Source organism: Sminthopsis crassicaudata, chromosome 4 (genome assembly GCF_048593235.1).
Source record: "Sminthopsis crassicaudata isolate SCR6 chromosome 4, ASM4859323v1, whole genome shotgun sequence".
NCBI classification, from domain to species: domain Eukaryota; kingdom Metazoa; phylum Chordata; class Mammalia; order Dasyuromorphia; family Dasyuridae; genus Sminthopsis; species Sminthopsis crassicaudata.
Genome location: NC_133620.1, coordinates 478,059,429 through 478,078,772, shown reverse-complemented (window position 1 = coordinate 478,078,772; position 19,344 = coordinate 478,059,429). Strand labels below are relative to the sequence as shown.

The window sequence follows — 19,344 nt, the reverse complement described above, 5'->3', positions numbered from 1 at the left end:
ATCTTCACTAATTATTAAGAGCGGAACAGGATCCAGCTACAGTCGCAGAGCGCGGCGGGTCCAGGGAGCGCCAAGGGCGCAGCCTCTTTGGGCCTTTCCCAAGAGGTTACTGGAGAGCCACGCCCCCGTGCTGTGCTGACCTCAGCCCCTCTAGGACTGCCGGCCTTCGAAATGCATCTCTCCCCAGTCCAGGAAGCTTCTGGGAGCTGAAGTCCCGCTTCCGAGCTTCTCCCGGAGCAGCCTCCAGCCTCCCCTCCACAGCCCAGACTCCCCCGATATCGGCCGACCCCCTCTTGTTTAGCTGCGGCCACCGTCGGATAACAGGTCCGGGTCACCAGCCTAAGCCCCCCGGCTGTCTGGCTCGCTTTTTTCAGAGTGACCGCTGCTTTCTTCCCCCTGTCCAGTGGGGTCACCTGGGGCCGGGGTAGGGTATGGCCGAAGGATGACCACCGCGCAGCTGCCTTCTGACAAAATGTTTTATTTTACTGATATTCGGAAGCTTGTGGGAGGAAGCCCAAGGACAAGCAGCATAGCCCCCCCCACCCCCCCAGCAACTGCAGGATTCCCGGACCCACAACCTAAGGGCCCCCTGGGCAGCAAACCCGGTCAGACCCCCAGGCTGCGGGCCCTGCATCAAGAGGCCAGGCTTCATCTCAAAACGATGCGAACAGCTTCAGAGTCTCTGGCAAAGGGACAGACTTTGGGGCCCAGCACCGGGGTCTCTCTTGCCTCCTCGTGGCCTCCAGGGCCCGCCCAGCCTCGTGGGTCAGGGTCGACAGGTAGGGGACCACTTCCTCCAGTGCCTGTGGCTAGAAGTCTCCCTACAGCCCCCTCAGGACCGCAAGGATGTGTTCTGAGCAATTCCGCTAATTGGGAAGACGGGACTTTGAACACAATGCTCAGATCCAAACCTCTGCAGGCGGCCCCTCCCCATGCACCCTGACCTTGGGGGGAGGGGAGCAGCTCCGTGGCCGACTGGGTGGGCTGACCACACGAGCCACGCCCGGTAGTGTGGCTCGGGCTGGACAGAGCAGGCCGGGCCCTAGCGATCCTGGGGCAGCTCGGGTTTCTGCAGAGCCTGGAGCCGGCGGGTGACGGTCTGCTGGACGACCTCCAGCTCCTTGGCGTCCAGCTCCTTCAGAAGCAGCAGGACGGCATTCAGGAGGTTGTTCTAGGGAAGGAGGATGGGGGGGGGGCTTTTTGTGGCCAAACAACCCACTGGGCTGGGGCTGGGAGCCCCCCCCAACAAGAAGGTGGCCCATTAGCCCAGAAGCTACCCGCCAGCCAGCAAGGGGTCAGGGGAGGGCGGGCGGCGATTGCCCAGCCCAGCCCAGGACCGCCCGGACAGAGGAGGTCTTCCAGACCAGTGAGGACCACTGTCTAAGCCGGGCACGCTGCAGGTGGTCAAAAAACGCTGACTGACCGCCCCCTGTTGCTCCTTCTTGGCTCCTTTGCTGACCCCTAGCTGGCCCCCGTGGGGTAAGTGTGAGTGGGAGCCTCAGGTGACCAGAGGGCTAGGGAGCTGGACGCAGGTGCCATCTTTAGTGATTGTCGCTCAGTGACCGTGGGGACTGAGGAAGGGCGGCACTCAACTCTGGATAAATCTTTCTGGGACACCTCTTCCTGGCTGTCTCCTGGGGGGGGCGCTTTCCCTCCCTCAGTGCCTGGGCTGGGGTCTCCCGCTAAGGCCAGCCAGAACCCAGACTTTTGACTCACTTCAGGGGGTGCTGACGGAAGTCCAGCCTCCGGGTAAGTGGGGAGCCCCGGGGCTCCCTCAGGCCTGTCCGCGTACTGGCTACATGGGGAGGGGCTCCCGGGCCCACTCACCCTCTTCTTACGACTATCGACCGATGATGCTCTTGGGGAGAAGGAAGGAAACCGGTCCCTGGGGAGGGGCTTCATGCCGAGCTGCTCTCGGATTTTGCTGATCAGAGAAACCAGGCGTGAGAGTGGGGATCGGGGTGGGGGGGCTGTGGTCCCCACAGGCATGTTCACTCTGCCCTCGCCCTCCCCACCCAGCCCTCCTGACTGGTCCCTGGAGTCTCTGAGGTTTGGGGGGCTCAAGAAGGAGCCGACTCCCCCAGGGGCACCCCACCGTGCCAGCCCCCGCGGGGAGGCTCACTTGGTCTCCTCCATGCTCTCACTGAGGGCGTCGCTCTCCGTGTCTGCGGATGAGTCCACAGTGCTCAGCTCGCAGGAGAGCTCGGAGTGGCCGTTCTCGGAGGCCTCCCTGACCGGAGCGGCCGTGATCTCCTTGCCCTCCATCAAGGCTTGCGACAGCTCTTCTTCGGTGACGGCTGTGGGACAGCGGAGACCGGGGGTGCGTTTAGGTCCAAAGCTGGGGCAGGCCCCCAGGGTCCAGATGAGCAAACTGAGGCTGAGAGCCCCTGCCAAAATTCCCGGGGGCTGCAGCACTCACCACCCTCAGGAGCCCCTCCCTTCCTGGCCAGCTGCGCTTGCTAGCTGCAAGCCTCTGGCCAAGTCCCTGCACCCTGCCTGCCTCAGTTTCCTCATCTGGAAAATGAGCCGGAGAAGGAAATGGCCAACTCCTCCAGCGCCTTTGCTAACAAACGCCCCAATGGCATCATGGAGAGTTAGACATACTGATGGGGTAGGGCCAGGATGGCAGCTCAGCTCCCCCGCTGTGCAGCTCAGGCCCCCCAGTTTGAGCCCCCCCGCTGTGCAGCTCAGGCCCCCTAGTTTGAGCCCCCCCCGCTGTGCAGCTCAGGCCCCCCAGTTTGAACCCCCCCCGCTGTGCATCTCAGGCCCCCCAGTTTGAGCCCCCCCGCTGTGCAGCTCAGGCCCCCTAGTTTGAGCCCCCCCCGCTGTGCAGCTCAGGCCCCCCAGTTTGAACCCCCCCCGCTGTGCATCTCAGGCCCCCCAGTTTGAGCCCCCTCGCTGTGCAGCTCAGGCCCCCCAGTTTGAGCCCCCCCCGCTGTGCAGCTCAGGCCCCCCCAGTTTGAGCCCCCCTCGCTGTGCAGCTCAGGCCCCCCAGTTTGAGCCCCCCCCGCTGTGCAGCTCAGGCCCCCCCAGTTTGAACCCCCCCCCGCTGTGCAGCTCAGGCCCCCCCAGTTTGAACCCTCCCCCGCTGTGCAGCTCAGGCCCCCCAGTTTGAGCCCCCCCCCGCTGTGCAGCTCAGGCCCCCTAGTTTGAGCCCCCCCCCGCTGTGCAGCTCAGGCCCCCCCAGTTTGAGCCCCCCCGCTGTGCAGCTCAGGCCCCCCCAGTTTGAGGCCCCCCTCGCTGTGCAGCTCAGGCCCCCCCAGTTTGAGCCCCCCCGCTGTGCAGCTCAGGCCCCCCCAGTTTGAACCCCCCCGCTGTGCAGCTCAGGCCCCCCAGTTTGAGCGTGTCCCTCGGTCTGGGAGCAGGGCCCCGCCAGCCCCGCCTACTCTGGTTGTCCAGCTTCTGCAGGCCGGGCAGGTTGCGGAGCACGGTCATGCGGTACTGCCGAGGGTCCGAGCCGCAGCAGGGGTTCTCGGCCATCCACAGCACCCGGAGGCGGGGCAGCTCCTTCAGGTAGAAGAGCTCGTCCAGGCTGGGGATGCTGTTTTTCCTCAGGTAGAGCTCGCTCAGGTTCGGGCAGTGGCTCACGGGCTCCAGGCTGGAGATGCTATTGACACTGGGCCGAGGAGAGCGGTCGCTGGGGGACCCTCCGGGCCTGGAGCCCCCCCCAGCACCTCCCTGCCCTCGGGTCACCCTGGCCGGAGGCCGCACAAGGGTCGGGGCCGGCTGACCTCTAGGAAGCCAAAGAGGAGCCCAGGAGGGCCACTGGTGGGCTCCTGCCCGAGGGCTCCTGGGAGCCACAAAGAAAAGAGGCTCCTCTGGGAGGATCCCCCGGCTTTCTGGGCTGGGTGGGGCTCAGAGACCCCCAGGGCCAGGAAAGGCTCAATCCAAGAGGATAGGGATGACCTCTGACCCTGCAGGCACAAGGGTCAGACCAGGTCAGAGCAGAGCTCTGAACAAGAGAAGGCGGTGGGGGGGAGACCTGAACGGGGAAGGGGGTGGTCTGAGGGGGTGTGGTGAGGGAGAGGGGGCAGACCGTTGAGGAGGACTGCAGGGTGGGGCTGGGACAGAGGAAGCTGGGGGAGGGGGGAGTCATCAGTGGGAAGCCTCCCAGAACCCACTTCCTCCCTGTCCCCCAAAGCTGATGGTCCGGACAGCCCCAGGCTGTCTGCAGGTCCCCGGCTCCCAGGATGCTGGCGCCCGGAAGCTCCCCCCGCCCCCCCCAGCTCACTCCTCTGGGACCTGATTCTGAGCTCACTACCCAACCCCCACGGCCCTGGCGAGCTTCTTGGGCAAGGTCCAAGGGCCCTGAAGGGAAACCGAGGCTGGCCCCTGGGGGGGCTGGGCCAATGGGCGCCCGGGAGGGGGCCGCCAGGGGCCTGTGCCCACCTGAGCGTGATCACTTCGATGCTGGGCAAACTCCGACAGATGGAGATCTGGAAGCACAGAGAGCGTGGCCCGGGTCAGCCCTCCCTGACCCGAGGGGAGGGGGCCAGCCCTCCGCCCTCCCGTCTGGGTGCAAGTGGAGGGGGAGGAAGGAGCCGGCTGGACCCCGGCCCCTCCCGTTCGGGAATATTCCCACCTTGGGGCCCACGGCGACCGCCCCGACCCACCAACACGTGAGGAAAACGCGAGGGAAGGGGGGGCAGGGCCCCCCCAGGATGAGCATGTCCCCATGGGCTTGGGGGCGGCCCTCCCCCCAGAAAAGCTCCAGTCACTCCCGAAGGAAAGGGGCCCACGTCGGCACTTACATCGGTGAGGCGGCTGCCCCTGAAAGCAGAAGAAAGAACTCCAATCGGCGAGCGCCCCTCCCCCAACCCCAACCCTGGAGGAGGGGACGGCGCCAGTCAGTGACCCCGATACGGGTGAGGTCAGTGACCCCAACACTGCCAGTGACCTTGACACCATAATGCTGACATGTCAGTGACCCCGACACCAGCCAGTCAGTGACCCTAAAACTGACATGGTCACTGATGCAATCACCTGCAATCAATCAGTGACCCTGACACCAGGTCAGTCAGTGATTCCTAATACAGACACAATGACCCTGACACTGACACAGTGACCCTGATATAGACAGGATCAATGACCCTGACACTGACACAGTCAGTGACCCTGACACCAGGTCAGTCAGTGATTCCTAATACAGACACAATGACCCTGACACTGACACAGTGACCCTGATATAGATAGGATCAATGACCTTGACACTGACAGTCAGTGACCCTGATATAGACATGGCTGGTGACCCTGACATCAGCCAGTCAGAGACCCTAATATTGATCGGTGACCCCGACACCCTGGTAACCTAATGCTGACATGGTCCGCGACCCCGACACCAGCCGGTCAGTGACTCCGAGGCTGGGGGCCGAAGGGCCTGGGCTCACTTGACCCTCAATTCACAGAGAAGGACACTGAGGCAGGAAGGGGCCAAGACTACCACTTCCATCTGAGAAAGCCAACTCTTCTCCCCCTCATCCCCGCTGCAGCCGGCGGAGCGCACGCGCAGTCCTGCCCACTCTCCCTGGCCCATTTCCCCCCCCCCCCCCCCCCCCCCCCCGGCGGAGCGCACACGCAGTTCGGGGAGGCGGGCAAGCCGGGAAAGGGACGCATGCGCTGTGCTCTCGTTCTGGCCCGCCCCCTCACCAGCAGTTTAGCTTCCTCACGCTTTCCAGCTCCGAGGCCTTGGCCCGGGACAGCACCATTTTCCGGGTCAGCTTCATGGCTTGAATGGCAGAGGTACCGGTTCGCCGCAGGGCCCAGCAAGCGAGCTAGCGAACAAGGGACAGAGCCGCGGGCCGGTCCGCGGACCGGGGTGGCTCCATCCCTGGGCTGCGGCACGTTTCTAAGGGGCGGGGCTCGAGCGTCGCCAGGGGACAGGGCTGAGAGGCTCGCCTGGATTGGCGGGCCGCGTGGGACACGTGTCAGACCACGGAGACTCCTCCCACCAGGCCATCTCCAGCCGCACAGGCGCAGTTTTCCCTTCACCCCTCCCTGCCCCTACCCGCCTCTCCTCCGCGGGTCCCCTGCCCCGGGGATCATGCGCAGAACGTCTGAGGCCGTCTGGGTCACCACGTGCTCCTAGGCTCGGCTCCCGCGAGTCCCAGCGTCGAACCCCAGTGACACAGGAGGGTGGGGGCGACCCCCCGCTGGGCGAGTTGGCGGGGGAGAGGGAGGAAGGGGCGCGGAGAGAGGGACGACGAGCAGAGAGGCGGAGCTGTCCAGCTGTCAGTCAGTCCTTGCACTGCCGCCTCAAGGGGCCCCTTTACAATGGGGGAAACTGAGGCACAAGGAAGACGAGTGACCGCGGGTGAGGTCAAAGGTCAGGATTCTGACCGCGGGTGAGGTCAAAGGTCAGGATTCCAAACCCCCCCCCCCCCCCGTGTGAATAAAGAGGATTTCACGGGGATTTCCTACCCTCGTCCTGGCCGAGAAGGTCCTCAGAGGTCCTCGGTCCGGTCCCTGAGGTCTGGGAGACCCAAGGGCAGAGAAGATGGCTGCTGCCCTCAGGCGGCGAATACATGCGTATGACCCGGGTCCCTAGAGCTGGCCTAGCGCCTGGCACGTGACAGGCACATCCTAATGCCCGGTGAAGCCCCGCCCCCCTCTGCACTTGCATCGCTCTGCGCCTCCCCCCTCCCCCCGGGGGATTCTCCGCAGAGACACGGAGAGGGTCACCGTTCCTTCTCCCGCACGGTCTCCAGGAACCTGAGGAGGGGGGGGGGGGGGGGGGAAGGAGGGGAAAGGGGGCAGGATGTCACGGCTAGGGCGCCTTGGAGGCTGGAACTGGTCAGACTTTCTCTCCCTAGACCTGGGGCGCCACCTGCTGGCCCGGGAAACAGCAGCCACGAGCAAGCTCGGAGCGAGCCAGTTTTTTTTTTTTCCTTAGTGGTTTCCTCCCTCCCTCCCTCCCTCCCTCCCTCCCTCCCTGCCTCCCTCCCTCCCTCCCTCCCTCCCTCCCTCCTCTCTCTCTTTCTTTTTTTTATTAAAGCTTTTTATTTTTCAAAACATGTGTGTGGACCATTCTTCAAGCATCAGCCCTTGCAAACCTCGAGCTCCAACTTTCCCTCCATCCCCCACGGCCTCCCCCAGAAGGCTCGGAGTGCAGTATCGTTAAGTCTGGTGTAAGTGAGGGTGCTGGCTGCACCCTCAGCTCCCACGGCCCTCTCTTGGCTCTCTTCATCGCTGAACAACTGGAACTGGTTTGAATCATCCCCTAGGCGAAGAGCCTCGTCCAGCCGAAGTGATCATTGTATAGTCTTCTTGTCGTGGGCAATAACCTGGTCCTGCTCGTTCACTCAGCATCAGTCCCTGTGAGTCTCCTCAGGCCTCTCTGTACGCCTCCTGCTGGTCATTTCTTACAGAGCAATAACATTCCATAACCTTCAGAGACCACAATTTACCCAACCATTCTCCAATGGATGGACATCCATTCAACTTCCAGTTTCTAGCTACAACAAAAAGAGCTGCCACAAACATTTTGGCACATACAGGTCCCTTTCCCCTCCTCAGTATTTCCTTGGGATATAAGCCCAGGAGTAGCACTGCTGGGTCAAAGGGTGTGCACATTTTGATAACTTTTGGGGCATAATTCCAGATTACTCTCCAGAATGGCCGGACTCTTTCACAACTCCACCCACAATGCATCAGTGTCCCAGTTTTCCCACAGCCCCTCCAACATTCATCATTATTTGTTCCTGTCACCTTAGCCAATCTGACAGGAGTGTAATGATACCTCAGAGTTGTCTTAATTTGCATTTCTCTGATCAGTAGTGATTTGGAACACTCTTTCTTATGAGTGGAAATAGTTTTGATTTCATCATCTGAAAATTGTCTGTTCACATCCTTCGACCATTTATCAATTGGAGAATAAGCCAGTGTTTATTTCTTCTGAAGCGGCATGGGTGAGTGACTGTGAGGCTCAAATGAGGTAACACTGGTAAAGTGGAGCGGGCACATAGTAGGGACTCCACTCCAAGCTCCTCCCTTCCCTCTTCCAGCTCCCAGGGATGAGGGCAGTGGGTGTGGTCTCACCATGTGCTGACCTTCGAGGTGATGGCAGTCTGCCCTTAACTATGGGGGAAGCTGAGGCCGGACCGCCTCAGCTGAGCAATCAGCCAATAAGCACTTATTAAGGAAGAGGCAATAGGGACCTCTCTGAGCACGTGCAGGACCAGCAGGAGCTAGGTCCCATTTGTGGGGACTCCAGTAGAGGGGAAAGATTGGGGGAAGCCCAGGCCTTTAGGGTCAGAGGCGAGGAGGGAGGGAGGCGGAGGTTCCGGACAAAGTCTCCTTCCACTGGACACTGCGCTCCTCAGGGAGCGGGATAGCCTGTTTCTATGTCCAGTCTGTGACCTGGCAGCTGCTAGGAAAAAAGGCTGGTTGAAGGCTGGAGATGCTGCTCTCCCTTTTAGGACCTCCAACTCCTTCTTGGGCCCGCGGAGGCTGGAAAGGGCTGCCCACCTGACCAGGCAGCTGAGGAGACCTTGATTTCATAACAAATTCCTGGAAACGCGGCTGAAGGAGGATATTTCTGAGAAGAATTTCTGGCAGGAAACTGAGAGCCAGGGAGCCGAGGGCCGGCCGCCCTTCCTCCTTCCTGCCTGCTGCCCCCGCCACTTTTCTCTGCAGACCCTGGGGCCTCTTTGCTCCCGTTTATTATTCATGACCAGAAGGCGCAGGCTCTGCCCGCCGCCCTCGTCGGTTTTCATGGGCAGGCCTTGTGCTGCCCAAGGTCTTCCTGACCTCGGAGTAATGGCCTCTGTGGTGTTCCTGAAACTTGTGAAAGAGCCATTCTGGCCCGATTTTCCCATCTCTAAACTTTCAAGCAGCGCCCTGGGATGGGCAGAGCAGTCTGCAGGCTGTGGGCCGCCGCAGCTGCCACTAATGGAGAAGGAGGACGTTTGGGAACCCAGCCCTGCAAAAGGAACACGCTCTTCTCCATGCCCTTCCCAGCCCTCTCCAAGAGGCCGGGGCTCAGCTGTTGGCTCGGGCGGACGGGCTTCTGAAACGCTTTCCTTCCCCGTGGACCGGGTCGGCTGGTGCTTTGGGATCCCTGTTGTAATTGTGCACTACTCATTTTCTTCCTCTAGATTATGACCGCATTGGTACAGATGGTTCCCAGGGCATCCAGAACAGTCCTGGGGAAGGAAGTGGGGAGCCGCCGGCCGCTCAGCGGCCGGCTGAGTGACCTGAGGTCAGCCTTGCCCTGGCATGGCCTACCGAAAGCCCAGACTGCAGGGAGCTTTCCGGGGCACGGGAGGGTCACGATCCACAGAGAGTGAGCTCCTCGTCCAGGAAAGGGCTCCCACCCGGTGCACGGGTGTGGAGGGGGAGCCTGGGCCGCAGAGGGCTGCCACTTGGCAAGATGCCCTGTGGTCCAGCCCAGACCTGCATGAGGATCTCCACTAGGGCACGCCTGACGGGCGGCCACCCTGCGGCTCCCGAGAGCTCCTCCTCGGGGCTCCCAGAGCTCGCCACCCCCTTCCTGGACACTTCCCCAAGTTGCCTCTGTGTAAGTCTGCCTTTGCACCTGCTTCTAGCCCCAGGGAATTCTTCCAAAGGATGAGTTAGCCAATGACCACTTTTAAACTCTTACTCTACCATTCTGGTGCTGGGGATACAGATAGAAAGATGGGGCCTGCCCCCAGGAAGCTTCCCTTCTAAGGAAGAAGACAGGGGGGCATGGGACACAAAGTTCTGTGGAGATGCAGTAGTCCAGGAGAGAAGTCTCCCCCTAAATGGGAGGCCTGGCAAGGCCTCCAGGATCTAGATGCAGCATGGGGGGGGGGCGGGATGGACATGGCTCCAGGTTGTTTCTCCACCTCAGCCCACCTTGTGTGGTCCCCCTCCCCCAGGAAAGTGAGGCAAGTTCTTTCCCTGACCTGAAATGGTCCCAGCTTCCCAGTCACTTCCCCCGGTCACTTACGCACCCCGGGGCCCAAGCCCTCCGTCTTGTTGGCCCGATGCACCGTGAGGCATAGGGGATGTGGAGGTGAGGGCGGCCACATGTAGCCGAGAAGCAAACCTCCTTTTGTTAATTCCTGAGGAACGGATGCTGACCCAGACTGCTGGGGGAGGGGCTGATTCATCCACGGAGGGAGCCTCAGGAGGCAGAAGCTGGGACATGCTGGAGGGCTGGAATCCCCAGAGTGCCTGGGATGGGGCTGGCTCTCAGTGAGCGAGTGAGGGAAGGGGGGCAGACACATGGACATTTTGCCCCATTGTCCCCATCAACCCTCTCTCCAGGGGCTCTCCCCAAGGCAGCTGTCAGCCAGCCCAGAGGGGCTCCCGATTCTCCAGGAGGGCCTTGTGAGGAGCTGGGGCGGGAGCTGCCTCGTGAAGCTCCTGGGCCCAGGCTGAGAGCTGGGGGGGGAGCTGTCCTGCCTGTCATGCTCCCGGACCCTTCCTGGATGGCAGCAAAAGAGCCCTGGCTCTGGGGTCCGAGGACCCAGATTCAAGCTCTGCCACTTTCTCCGGGACCTTGACCAAGGCATGTCCTGAGCCTCGAGGCCTCTGAGGTCCCCCTAGTTCTAGATCTGGGATCCTGGGCAATGGGCTTGGGGAGTGAATGCCATCCCTCCCATAGGAGGGGCTGACCAGCCTGCTTCTGGAAGGCCCTGGCTGCGCCCCCACTTAGGGTTGCCAGCTGCTAGTGCTTTACAGACATAGATAGTGAATGTGCCTGGGAGGTCTACTTACCTTATGGGGCAGGAGCCAATCGGGAGCGGCAGAGTTTCTCCGGCTCCCAGAGGCCTTTGCTGGTGTCTGCTGGCTGAGCCTGGCTTCCTACAGAGCCTTCCCTTTGTGCCTCTCCTAGGCTGGGGGCTGGCCTCCTCTGTCGGTGAGGGGGGCTTTGCCCCGTGGACCGAGGAACAGCTGGGGGCAGGGCCCTCAGGCCTGGGGGCTCGGCCTCTGGGAGACAGCCAGCAGCTCACGGTCTCGTCTCCTCACAAGAGCCTTTGGTCAGTTCATCGCGAGGAGGCTGAGGCTCAAAGACAGGAAACACAGAAGTCACGGAGTCCACGAATGGTGGAGCCATTGGTTTTCTTAACTCCAGGTCCAGGCCTCTTTGCACTGCTCTCTACCCTCCCCCTCCTCTTCCTCCTCTTCTTCCCATTCTCCCCCCGCCCCCACACATTTTTCATTTCTGTTTGCTCATCATCTACTTGGACAAGTTCATTCTCCTTCAGTTCCTTCCCAAGTGATGTTTGAACCCCCAGAGTTAATCAGGTCCTTGCCACCTGCTCCTTGGGGGCCCGGGGTACCCCCCACAATCTTGGGGCAAAGCTTGCGGCAGGATGAATTGGCAGGAAACAGGAGGGTTGGTCCCAGCATAGTAGCGGCCGCCCACCCAAGGGCCTCTGCCGGGCCCTGCTCCCGGACAGTCCTGGGGACTTCCAGTTCTCGCCCATCCGCCATACTCTGCTCCGGCCCAGCCTCGCCACATCCCACATGAGGAAGCGGCCCTTTGTCCCGCGCCCAGTCCCCGCATCCAGTCCCCGGGGTGCCGCCCTGCGGCCAAACTCTTTCTCCCTCGCTTGGATGTGGATATGGGGGGGCTGTGGAGAGCGGACCCTAGGCTGCCTGTGCTTTTGTATTTACTCTGACAGAGCCAGGCCCTGGGAGCTCCTGGGGGAGGGGAGGAAGAAGGCAAGCCTTTAAGGGGGCTGGCCTGGTCTGGGGATGATGGAAGGCAGAGCGTTTCCTTTGGGTTGTCTCCTGGGTGGTGCTGTCTTTGGGTGGGGAGGGAGAGGAGAGGAAAAGAGGAGAAAAGGGAGGGGGAGGAAAGGAAAGGAGTTGAGAGCGAAGAGAGAAGGGGAGAGGAGAGGAAAAGTTGGGAGAGGAGAGGGAGTGAGTAAGAGGAGGTGGGGGAGAAGAGAGGGGCAGAGGGAAGGGCAGGAAGGAGGAGGAGATGGAGAGAGTTGAGGGGGGAGAAGGGAAGAGGAGGGAAGAAGAGGGGAGGGGAGAGGAGAGGGAGGGAGGGAGAAAGGAGGGGGAAGGGAGGGAAGAAGGGAGGGAGGGAGAGCTGGGTGTGTGTAGGCAGTGGGTTTTTCTTGTTCACTGCAGCAGAGCTGGGCTCTGCACTGGGAGGACTGCCTTCTCTCCCCAGCGCACCCTTTCCCCAACTGCTTGTCCTCCGCAGTCTGATTGGAGCAGAGTTCCCAGCATCCACCCTCCTCCTCCCCTCCTCCTCCCCTCCTCCTCCTGCTCCTTCCCCTCCTCCTCCCCCTCCTCCCTCCCCTCCCCCTGCTCTTCTCCTCTGAGCCGCAGTCAGTGTTCAGCTACTTTGGCAGATGCTTCTGTCCGCAGGAGCTCCGGGAATAACCCACCTGGCTTGGAGGGGAGCTCGAGTGCCCATTGCCTCTTGCCCGGAGCCCCGGAGACGGAGAGGCAGGGTGGGGAGGCCCTGCTGCAGGAGGACAGGTACCATGGACAGCTCTAGCTCCCCAGCGGGAGTGGGGGGGTGTCTGTCTGTGGGGGGACTTGGTCAGCCTGCTGCTGAGGGCCCAAGTGCCCCCCTCTGGTGGGGGCCAGCCAGGGTGCCTGCCAGTCACAGGAGCGCGGCAGGGTGGAACCAGATGCCCTCTCAGCTCCCTCCCAGCCTCTGCCCATGGCTGAGCCCTGGGAGTTATGGGACAGGGCTGGGAGTTTTCTTTTACTCTCTTGGCTCTCACCACACAGCCCTTATTTGGTATGAGGGCATTTGTGCCTGGGGGGGGGTGTCCGAGTGCCTCTTTCCCTCCCCCTCCCCATGCCCTCTGTGTCCTCATTCGGGACGCTGGAAGTGCAGGGGCAGCTCCGGGTGCCCGACTGGCAGGCTGGGCATGGCACATGGAGACGCAGCGGCTCCCCGACACCTTGCCAGTCTCTTGCACACTCTTCTCCCTCCTAGGAGGGCCATGGTAGGAGCGACTGTGCTTTGGGCTAGTCTGAGGACACGGGCAGGTGCCGTGGGGCCCAAACCTTGGTGGGTTCCGGGCCGCAGCCGCCGTCGGTGTGGCTGGGTGTGTCTCCTCGGAGCTGGGGGGCCCTCTCCGGCGTTGCCCACAGACAGAGCCCCCACCGGAGCTTTGTTCCAGCAGGGCTGGGAGTTCTCCGCTTCCTTGCGGGAGGGCGGACCTTCCTTGGGGGCTGTGGCAGAGCCTCCAGCTCCTGGCCCTGACTCTGGTCTGCCTTCCGGGGTCATTCGTTTAATTTTTAATGACCTGAGTTCCCCGGACAGATGTGTGGAGAGTCTGACGGGTGGGGGTGCCTCTAAAGGAAGGAGACAGCCTGGCGGGGAGTAGCCACGGAATACATGGTCATCGAATGAATGAATGAACTAGTGAGCAAACAGGCAGGAGTGGTTGGGACCCAGGCAGTGGCCACCTGGGACCCTGGCCATGTGAAGAGCAGGAAACAGGAGGAAGAAGTGGGAGGAGCCTGAGGTCAGGGAGAGCCTGGAGGTGCCAGAGGGGCTTTGAGGGTCTCCCAGTCAGTCTGTGCAAGAGAAGGGGCTTGATCCCCGGCTGGCTCTGTTCTCCTTCCAGATGTAGCGTTCTAGGGGGAGGCAGCAGTCTCAGACATGGAGAAAGGCCTGTGAGAGAAACCACCTCCTTCGTGACCACAACCCCTCCCCCCATTCTTCATCTCCCTTATCCTCACAACAGTCAGGGGAGGGAAGTGGGGCAGACAGCAGATGAGAGGAAGTGATTTACAGAATCCATTTTAGAGCCAGCAGGGACCTTGGGGTCTTCTAGCTCTCTCATTTTACATCTGGGGAAACTGAGTCACACAGTCTCAAGACTAGCGAGGGGCAGAGCCAAGTCCAAACTTCTTGTCACATTGTGTTGGCAGACAGTTCACCTAAATCAGGGAGGTTAAAAATAAAATTAGCACAGATTTCTGGGAAGTCCTGGTTTCGCAGATGATTATTTCTCTTCCCACTCCTCCTGGGGATGTAACAAGAATTAGATGGTCAATATAGGAACGATCCTTTGAGCTGTTGGCAGGCAATCGCATGAAAACCCGGTGGGAGGGTGTGGAAGGGGAAGAGAATCAGGCTTGATGAGCATGGCTGGGGCCCTACAAGCCAGCTTTGTGGGGTGCCCCATATATTCATGATCTGTCCCCTCAAGCATCTTGACCCAGTCTGGAGCTCCCTCTTTCCTCATACATAGAGCCCGCCATGTGCTAGTCAAGCCCTGCTTTCCTCCCAGGGTCAAACCCCTTGCTTGGGAATTCAAATGGACTTTGAGGACGATCCAGGGCAAACCTGGAGAGTCCGAAGGAAGTGTGGAGGAAGATCCACTTCCATTCCAACTCTACCCCAGGGGCTAGCTTCAGAAAAACCTGGTCAGAGTAAAGGCCAATTGCTGCCTCCCTGATGGATGCCCTAAATCCTTTCCAGGTAGCCATTTCTGCCTCTTTAACCGTGGAGGCTGCCCTTCTCCTTCCAGGGCATCGCTTGTCCGCAGCCTTCCCCAGAGCTGGAAAGAAGAATGCTGGTACCTCAAAAGGCAGCCTCACGCTGGTTTAAGACAAAATTCATTGAGATGGTTGTGGGAAGGAGTTCATTGAGAGATCCTCAGAGCAAAGCCCCATGGAGGGAGAGAGCCAGGACCCAGCCCTGCTGGAGAGTGACCCTGAGACCCTCCACAGCTGCACATTTAGGGTTAGGGGTAGGATTAGCCTGCTGGCCAGCTCCTTTTCTAAATGGATGCATCTTGGTCAACAAATTGCAGAAAGGGAAAACAGGCCCCTTAGTCAACTTGTGAGTCAGTAAAAAAGTGCAAGGTCTTTTCCACTTCCTCAGCTGCCCTGAGAGTAGAGCCCTGAATATTCTCAAGCTGTCCTCAGAGTGGATCTCCTCTGTCTACACCTGGTCAAGGCCAGCTGCTCTCCCCTTCCCTCTGTCTCCTTCAGAGTCTTTTGTACCTCTCGAAAAGTACCTGGGTCGCTAGGCTGTTTGAGCCCAGAGAGGAAGGCTCGCTACTTTTTGTGAAGAAGGTAATGGACTAAAAAAGCTTGACATATCTTTCCATTATCTGTCTGTTTGCTGTTCTCATTTCATCTTAGCCTTTGGACAGATTTTGTTTAATTGGCGATTCCCAGCAAGCTGTCTTTAAGCTGGTTTTCCCTCCATAAACTTCTCATTGTTTCATAAAATGATGCTGCTTGTAATAACCCACTGTCTTTAGAAGATTTGACAAGTGAATTCATATTCTCAACTGGTGCTGCCCCTGGCTGCCATGTTTGTCCATTTGGCGAGTGAATTAAAAAAGCTTGATCTCACCAAGGGGACAAAGAATGTCTGTTGCTCAGACCTACATGAACCTACAGATCATGAACAATTTATAGAATTATATAGTTAATCAAAGAGTAATAAGTGGCTGCTCTGAGGCAGGCATTCTGATAGGTGCTGGGGAAACAATACAAAAAATGCAACAATTACTGACTATTTATCTGTCCTCCTATCCATACATCATCTTTCCATCTACCTGTCTATCTTCTTTCTGTTTTTCATCATCTCTCTATCCATTTTTCTGTCCATATGTTTATCTAGCCATCCATCATCTTGTTTATGTCATCTTTTTCTGTCTGTCTACTCATCCTTCTGTCCATCTATCTATTTATTAGCTCATTCATCTTTCTATTTATCTTTCTATCTATCCATTCTTCAGTTTATCTATGCATACTTCTACCTGTCCTTTTATGTATCTATCCTTCTATCTATCAACATCTGCCTTCCATCTTTCTATTTTTCCATCCACTTATCTTTCTATATATCCCATTTATCCTTCTGAGTATCTCTCATTTCATCTTTTTATCTATCAGCTGTCTAATTATTCTTTTGTCTGTCTATCAACGAACTCAGAATCAGGATTATCTATGCCAATGGACCATGAGTTGGATGTAGAACTCAACAAAGAGGAAGCTGCTGGAAACTTACTACCTTCTTTTCACGATCCTGCAGCTTGTCAAAACAAAGATCTTTGTTCTTCACAACAAAGATCCGTTGCTACAGCATGGCTTGGGTGTCTGTGATTTGAGTTTGAGGATCATCCAAAGGGGGTGTGAGCAGGTAACAACCCATTATACATAAAGAATTATGAAAGATGTTATCAAGTATACACGTGATCATAAAAGAAGAAGAGCTGGCCATAGTGTCCAAAAGGGAAGAAAAACCTTAGTGGTATACTCATTGGTGTCCTGGGGATGTCAAGAGAAATTAAGGCAAGCCCCAGGCATGCTGGGACCACTCTCTTGGATGGCCATGACAGGAGATGAACAATATCAGGCGGGGTAGACAGACCCAAGAGGGCTACAATCTGCATCAAGGGAGATAAGAACATAAAGTCATTGATAGGCTGATAAAAGTCTGAGAAGCCCCATGACTCTGCATTGGACAGTCTGGGGATTTTGTCTGCTGGCCCTCCACTTTTTGGTGAGGTATCCAGTGGTAGAGCTCCAATATCCCTACCCTCCTTATGGTTCAGGTGGATCTTCTCCTGACTGTCCCCAAGCCCTCTCTTCAGAGCTTTCAGTCCTCAAATAACCTTCCCAAGAGGCTCCTCCTGAAGCTGTCATCCACTGTCTTCACCATAGATTTCCTAGAAAACATACTCTGTCCAGTCTCTATGTCTCCATTATCTCCTTCTCACTAAACCTCAGCTCTTCCCTCCTCTTTATTGAAACTTCTCCCTCAGGTCACTAAATATACCCCCAGCCTCCATTCTCATCTTCCCTCTCTGGGAAGTGCTTCCTTCTCTTGGCTCATGTTGTGGCTAAGCCCTCCTGGTTCTCTCCTGTTTCTCTGACCACTTGTTCTCAGTCCCCTTTGCTAGATCTCCATATGGGTCCCATCCCTTGTAACTGTGGGTATTCCCCAAGGCTCTATCTTGAGCCCTCTCACCTCTCCTCTCTTCTCACATTCAGTGACATCATTAACCCCCATGGATCCAATCGTCTATATAGATGGTGGCCAGATCTAGGCACCCTTGTCTTTCCCCAAATCTCCAGCACTAGATCAGCAGCTACCTATCAGATGTTCTAGCTACACATCCTGGAGAGAGCTCAGTCTTAGCACGGCCAGAGCAAGAACTTATCCTCTTCTCTTCCTGCCCAAATCCAGGCCTTTTCCAAATGTTTGTTTTTATTAAGGGTACCACCATCCTCCCAGTCATCAGACTCACAACCCTTCTTTGGCTAGATGGTACTGGACTTAGAATTAGGAAGATGTGAATTTAAACCCAGCCTCAGACATTTATTTTATTTTTAAATATTTTTATTTAAAATTTTGAGTTCCAAATTCTATACCTCTCCCCCAAGGCAGTAAATAATAAGATATAGCTTTTACATGTACAATCATGTGAAACATTTAGTCATTTTGTACAAGAAGATTCAAATCAAAGGAAAAAACAAAAGAAAGAAAATAGAAAATTGTATGCTCCACTCTGTATTCATTCAGTGTCAGTTGGTTTTTTTTTTGTTTTTTTGTTTTTTTTTGTTTTCTGGAGACATATAACATACACCATTGTGAGTTTTTTGGGATTGTCTTGGATCATTGTATTGCTGAGAAGTGCTAAGTCAGTCACAATACTTCAGTGAACAATGTTGCTATTGCTGTGTGCAACATTCTCCTGGTTCTGTTCACTTCACTAGGCATCAGTTCAGTTTTTCTGAAATCATTCTCCTTGTCAGAATTCTGTTGCAACCATATACCATAGTTTGTTTATCCATTCTCTAATTAATGGGCAGCCCTTTGATTTCCAATCCCTAGTCACCACAAAAAAAGCTGCTGTAAATAGTTTTATATTTGTAGGTCCTTCCCTTCTTTTAAAATTTTTTTGGGGGGATATAGACCTAGCAGTGGTATTTCTGGATCAAAGGATATGCACAGTCTTAAAGTCCTCTGGGTACAGTTACACATTGTTCTCCAGAATCACAATTCTACCTACTGTGCCTTAGTGTCCTAGTTTTCCCAAATCCTCCCCTAAATATCATCCAATATTCCATTTTTTTGTCATATTAGCCACTCTGATAGATGTAAGGTAGTACCTCAGAACTGTTTTAGTTTGTATTTCTCCAATCAAAAGCAATTTAGAACAGTTTTTCAAGTCTAGATCTGATTTTTGTTTGAAAACTGCTTGTTTATATCTTTTGACCATTTATGAGTTGAGGAATGATTTGTATTTTCTATGAATGTGACTCAGTTCTCTATCTATTTGAGAAATGAATCCCTTATTAGAGATAGTTATTGCAAACCCTAACCCTCTTATTTTCTGCTTTCCTTACAACTTGGATGCATTGTATTTATTTGTGCAAAAAAGTTCAAAAAAGTTATAATCAAAATGACCCATTTTACATTTTGCAGTGCTCTCTCTAGCTTCTTGGGCCTTAAATTCTTCTCTAGGCCATAAATCTGACAGCTGAGCTATTCCATGCCTTCTTAATTTGCTTATGACATCACTCTTTATGTGCAAATCGTGTACCTATTTTGACCTCCTCTTAGTTTTTCATGTGAGATGTTGGTCTATACCTGGCTTCTATCACACAGTTTTCAGTTTTCCCAGCAGTTTCTATCAAACAATGAGTTTTTGTTCCAAAAGCTTCGATTTTGGGGTTTATTGTAAACTAGATTACTATGGTCACTGACAATGATGTCATTTGTACCTAATCTATTACACTGATCCACTACTCTTTTTCTTAGCCAATCATATTGTTTTGATAATCACCACTTTATAATACAGTTCAGCCTCAGATGTTTATTTAGCTGTGAAGCCACACCTTCCTTATTTTCCCTCAGATTGCTGCCCTTCACCTGAGTGTCCCTGTGTCTTCCCTATAAAATATAACCCACATGTCCCCTACTGAGTCCTCTGTGATCCTCCCTCCCACTTGCCCTTTGGGCCTCATAGCCTGCATGATCCTTTGCTGGAGTCTGCTCTTGTCCAGATTGTGAGCTCTCCAAGGGCAGGCTCTCCCCTGTGGAGGGTCCAGAGAGGGGGCGGGCCTGGCCCACTGGCATGGAACGGGCAAAGACTGGGGAGCTCCCAAAGAGGCCTTCTGCCTCTTCCATTTGACAAAGAGAGAAAATGATTCTTACCACTTAGTGCTTGTGGTTTGGTGGTTAAAAACCTCTCTGAGTTCAGGAGGCAGGCAGGCAGCAGGTGGGGCAGAGTCCCCCTCTCCTTCTTGGTCAGTCTTTGCCTTTTGTGCTGGGAGGGGTGGGAGCTAACCCTTGCTCCCCCCTCGATGATCAACATCAGTGGAGCAAAGAGGAGGTGGCCACACGTGGGCCACAGTGGTAGCTTGTGCTTATTAGAGTCCTGCTCCCGTGACCACTGATCAGCCTTCCTT

General features: G+C 56.4%; 2 protein-coding genes across 4 annotated transcripts in view; one reads left to right on the top strand and one right to left on the bottom strand.

The window, feature by feature from the left end:
- Positions 1-458: 458 nt before the first annotated feature.
- CFAP410 (cilia and flagella associated protein 410) lies at positions 459-6,634 on the bottom strand. Of its 3 annotated transcripts, XM_074264559.1 has the most exons (8): positions 6,418-6,515; positions 5,647-5,771; positions 4,752-4,770; positions 4,390-4,436; positions 3,387-3,616; positions 2,123-2,297; positions 1,717-1,924; positions 459-1,171 (listed from the first exon to the last, which is right to left on the bottom strand). In XM_074264559.1, exons 2-8 carry the CDS (start codon positions 5,721-5,723, stop codon positions 1,043-1,045), a joined length of 885 nt encoding a protein of 294 aa, XP_074120660.1. In that variant the 5' UTR covers positions 5,724-5,771; positions 6,418-6,515; the 3' UTR covers positions 459-1,042. The 3 variants fall into 3 exon arrangements, with proteins under 3 accessions (XP_074120660.1, XP_074120659.1, XP_074120661.1); XM_074264558.1 differs by lacking the exon at positions 4,752-4,770 and having other exon boundaries at positions 5,623-5,771; positions 6,418-6,634; XM_074264560.1 differs by lacking the exon at positions 6,418-6,515 and having other exon boundaries at positions 3,387-3,607; positions 5,647-5,850.
- A 5,637-nt stretch (positions 6,635-12,271) lies between these two features.
- The window catches only part of TRPM2 (transient receptor potential cation channel subfamily M member 2), a 45,831-nt gene continuing 38,758 nt past the window's right edge, over positions 12,272-19,344 (top strand). The window contains exon 1 of the mRNA XM_074264557.1: positions 12,272-12,426. The gene's annotated coding sequence lies outside the window, so the exon portion shown is untranslated. The remainder of the gene's footprint in view (positions 12,427-19,344) is intronic.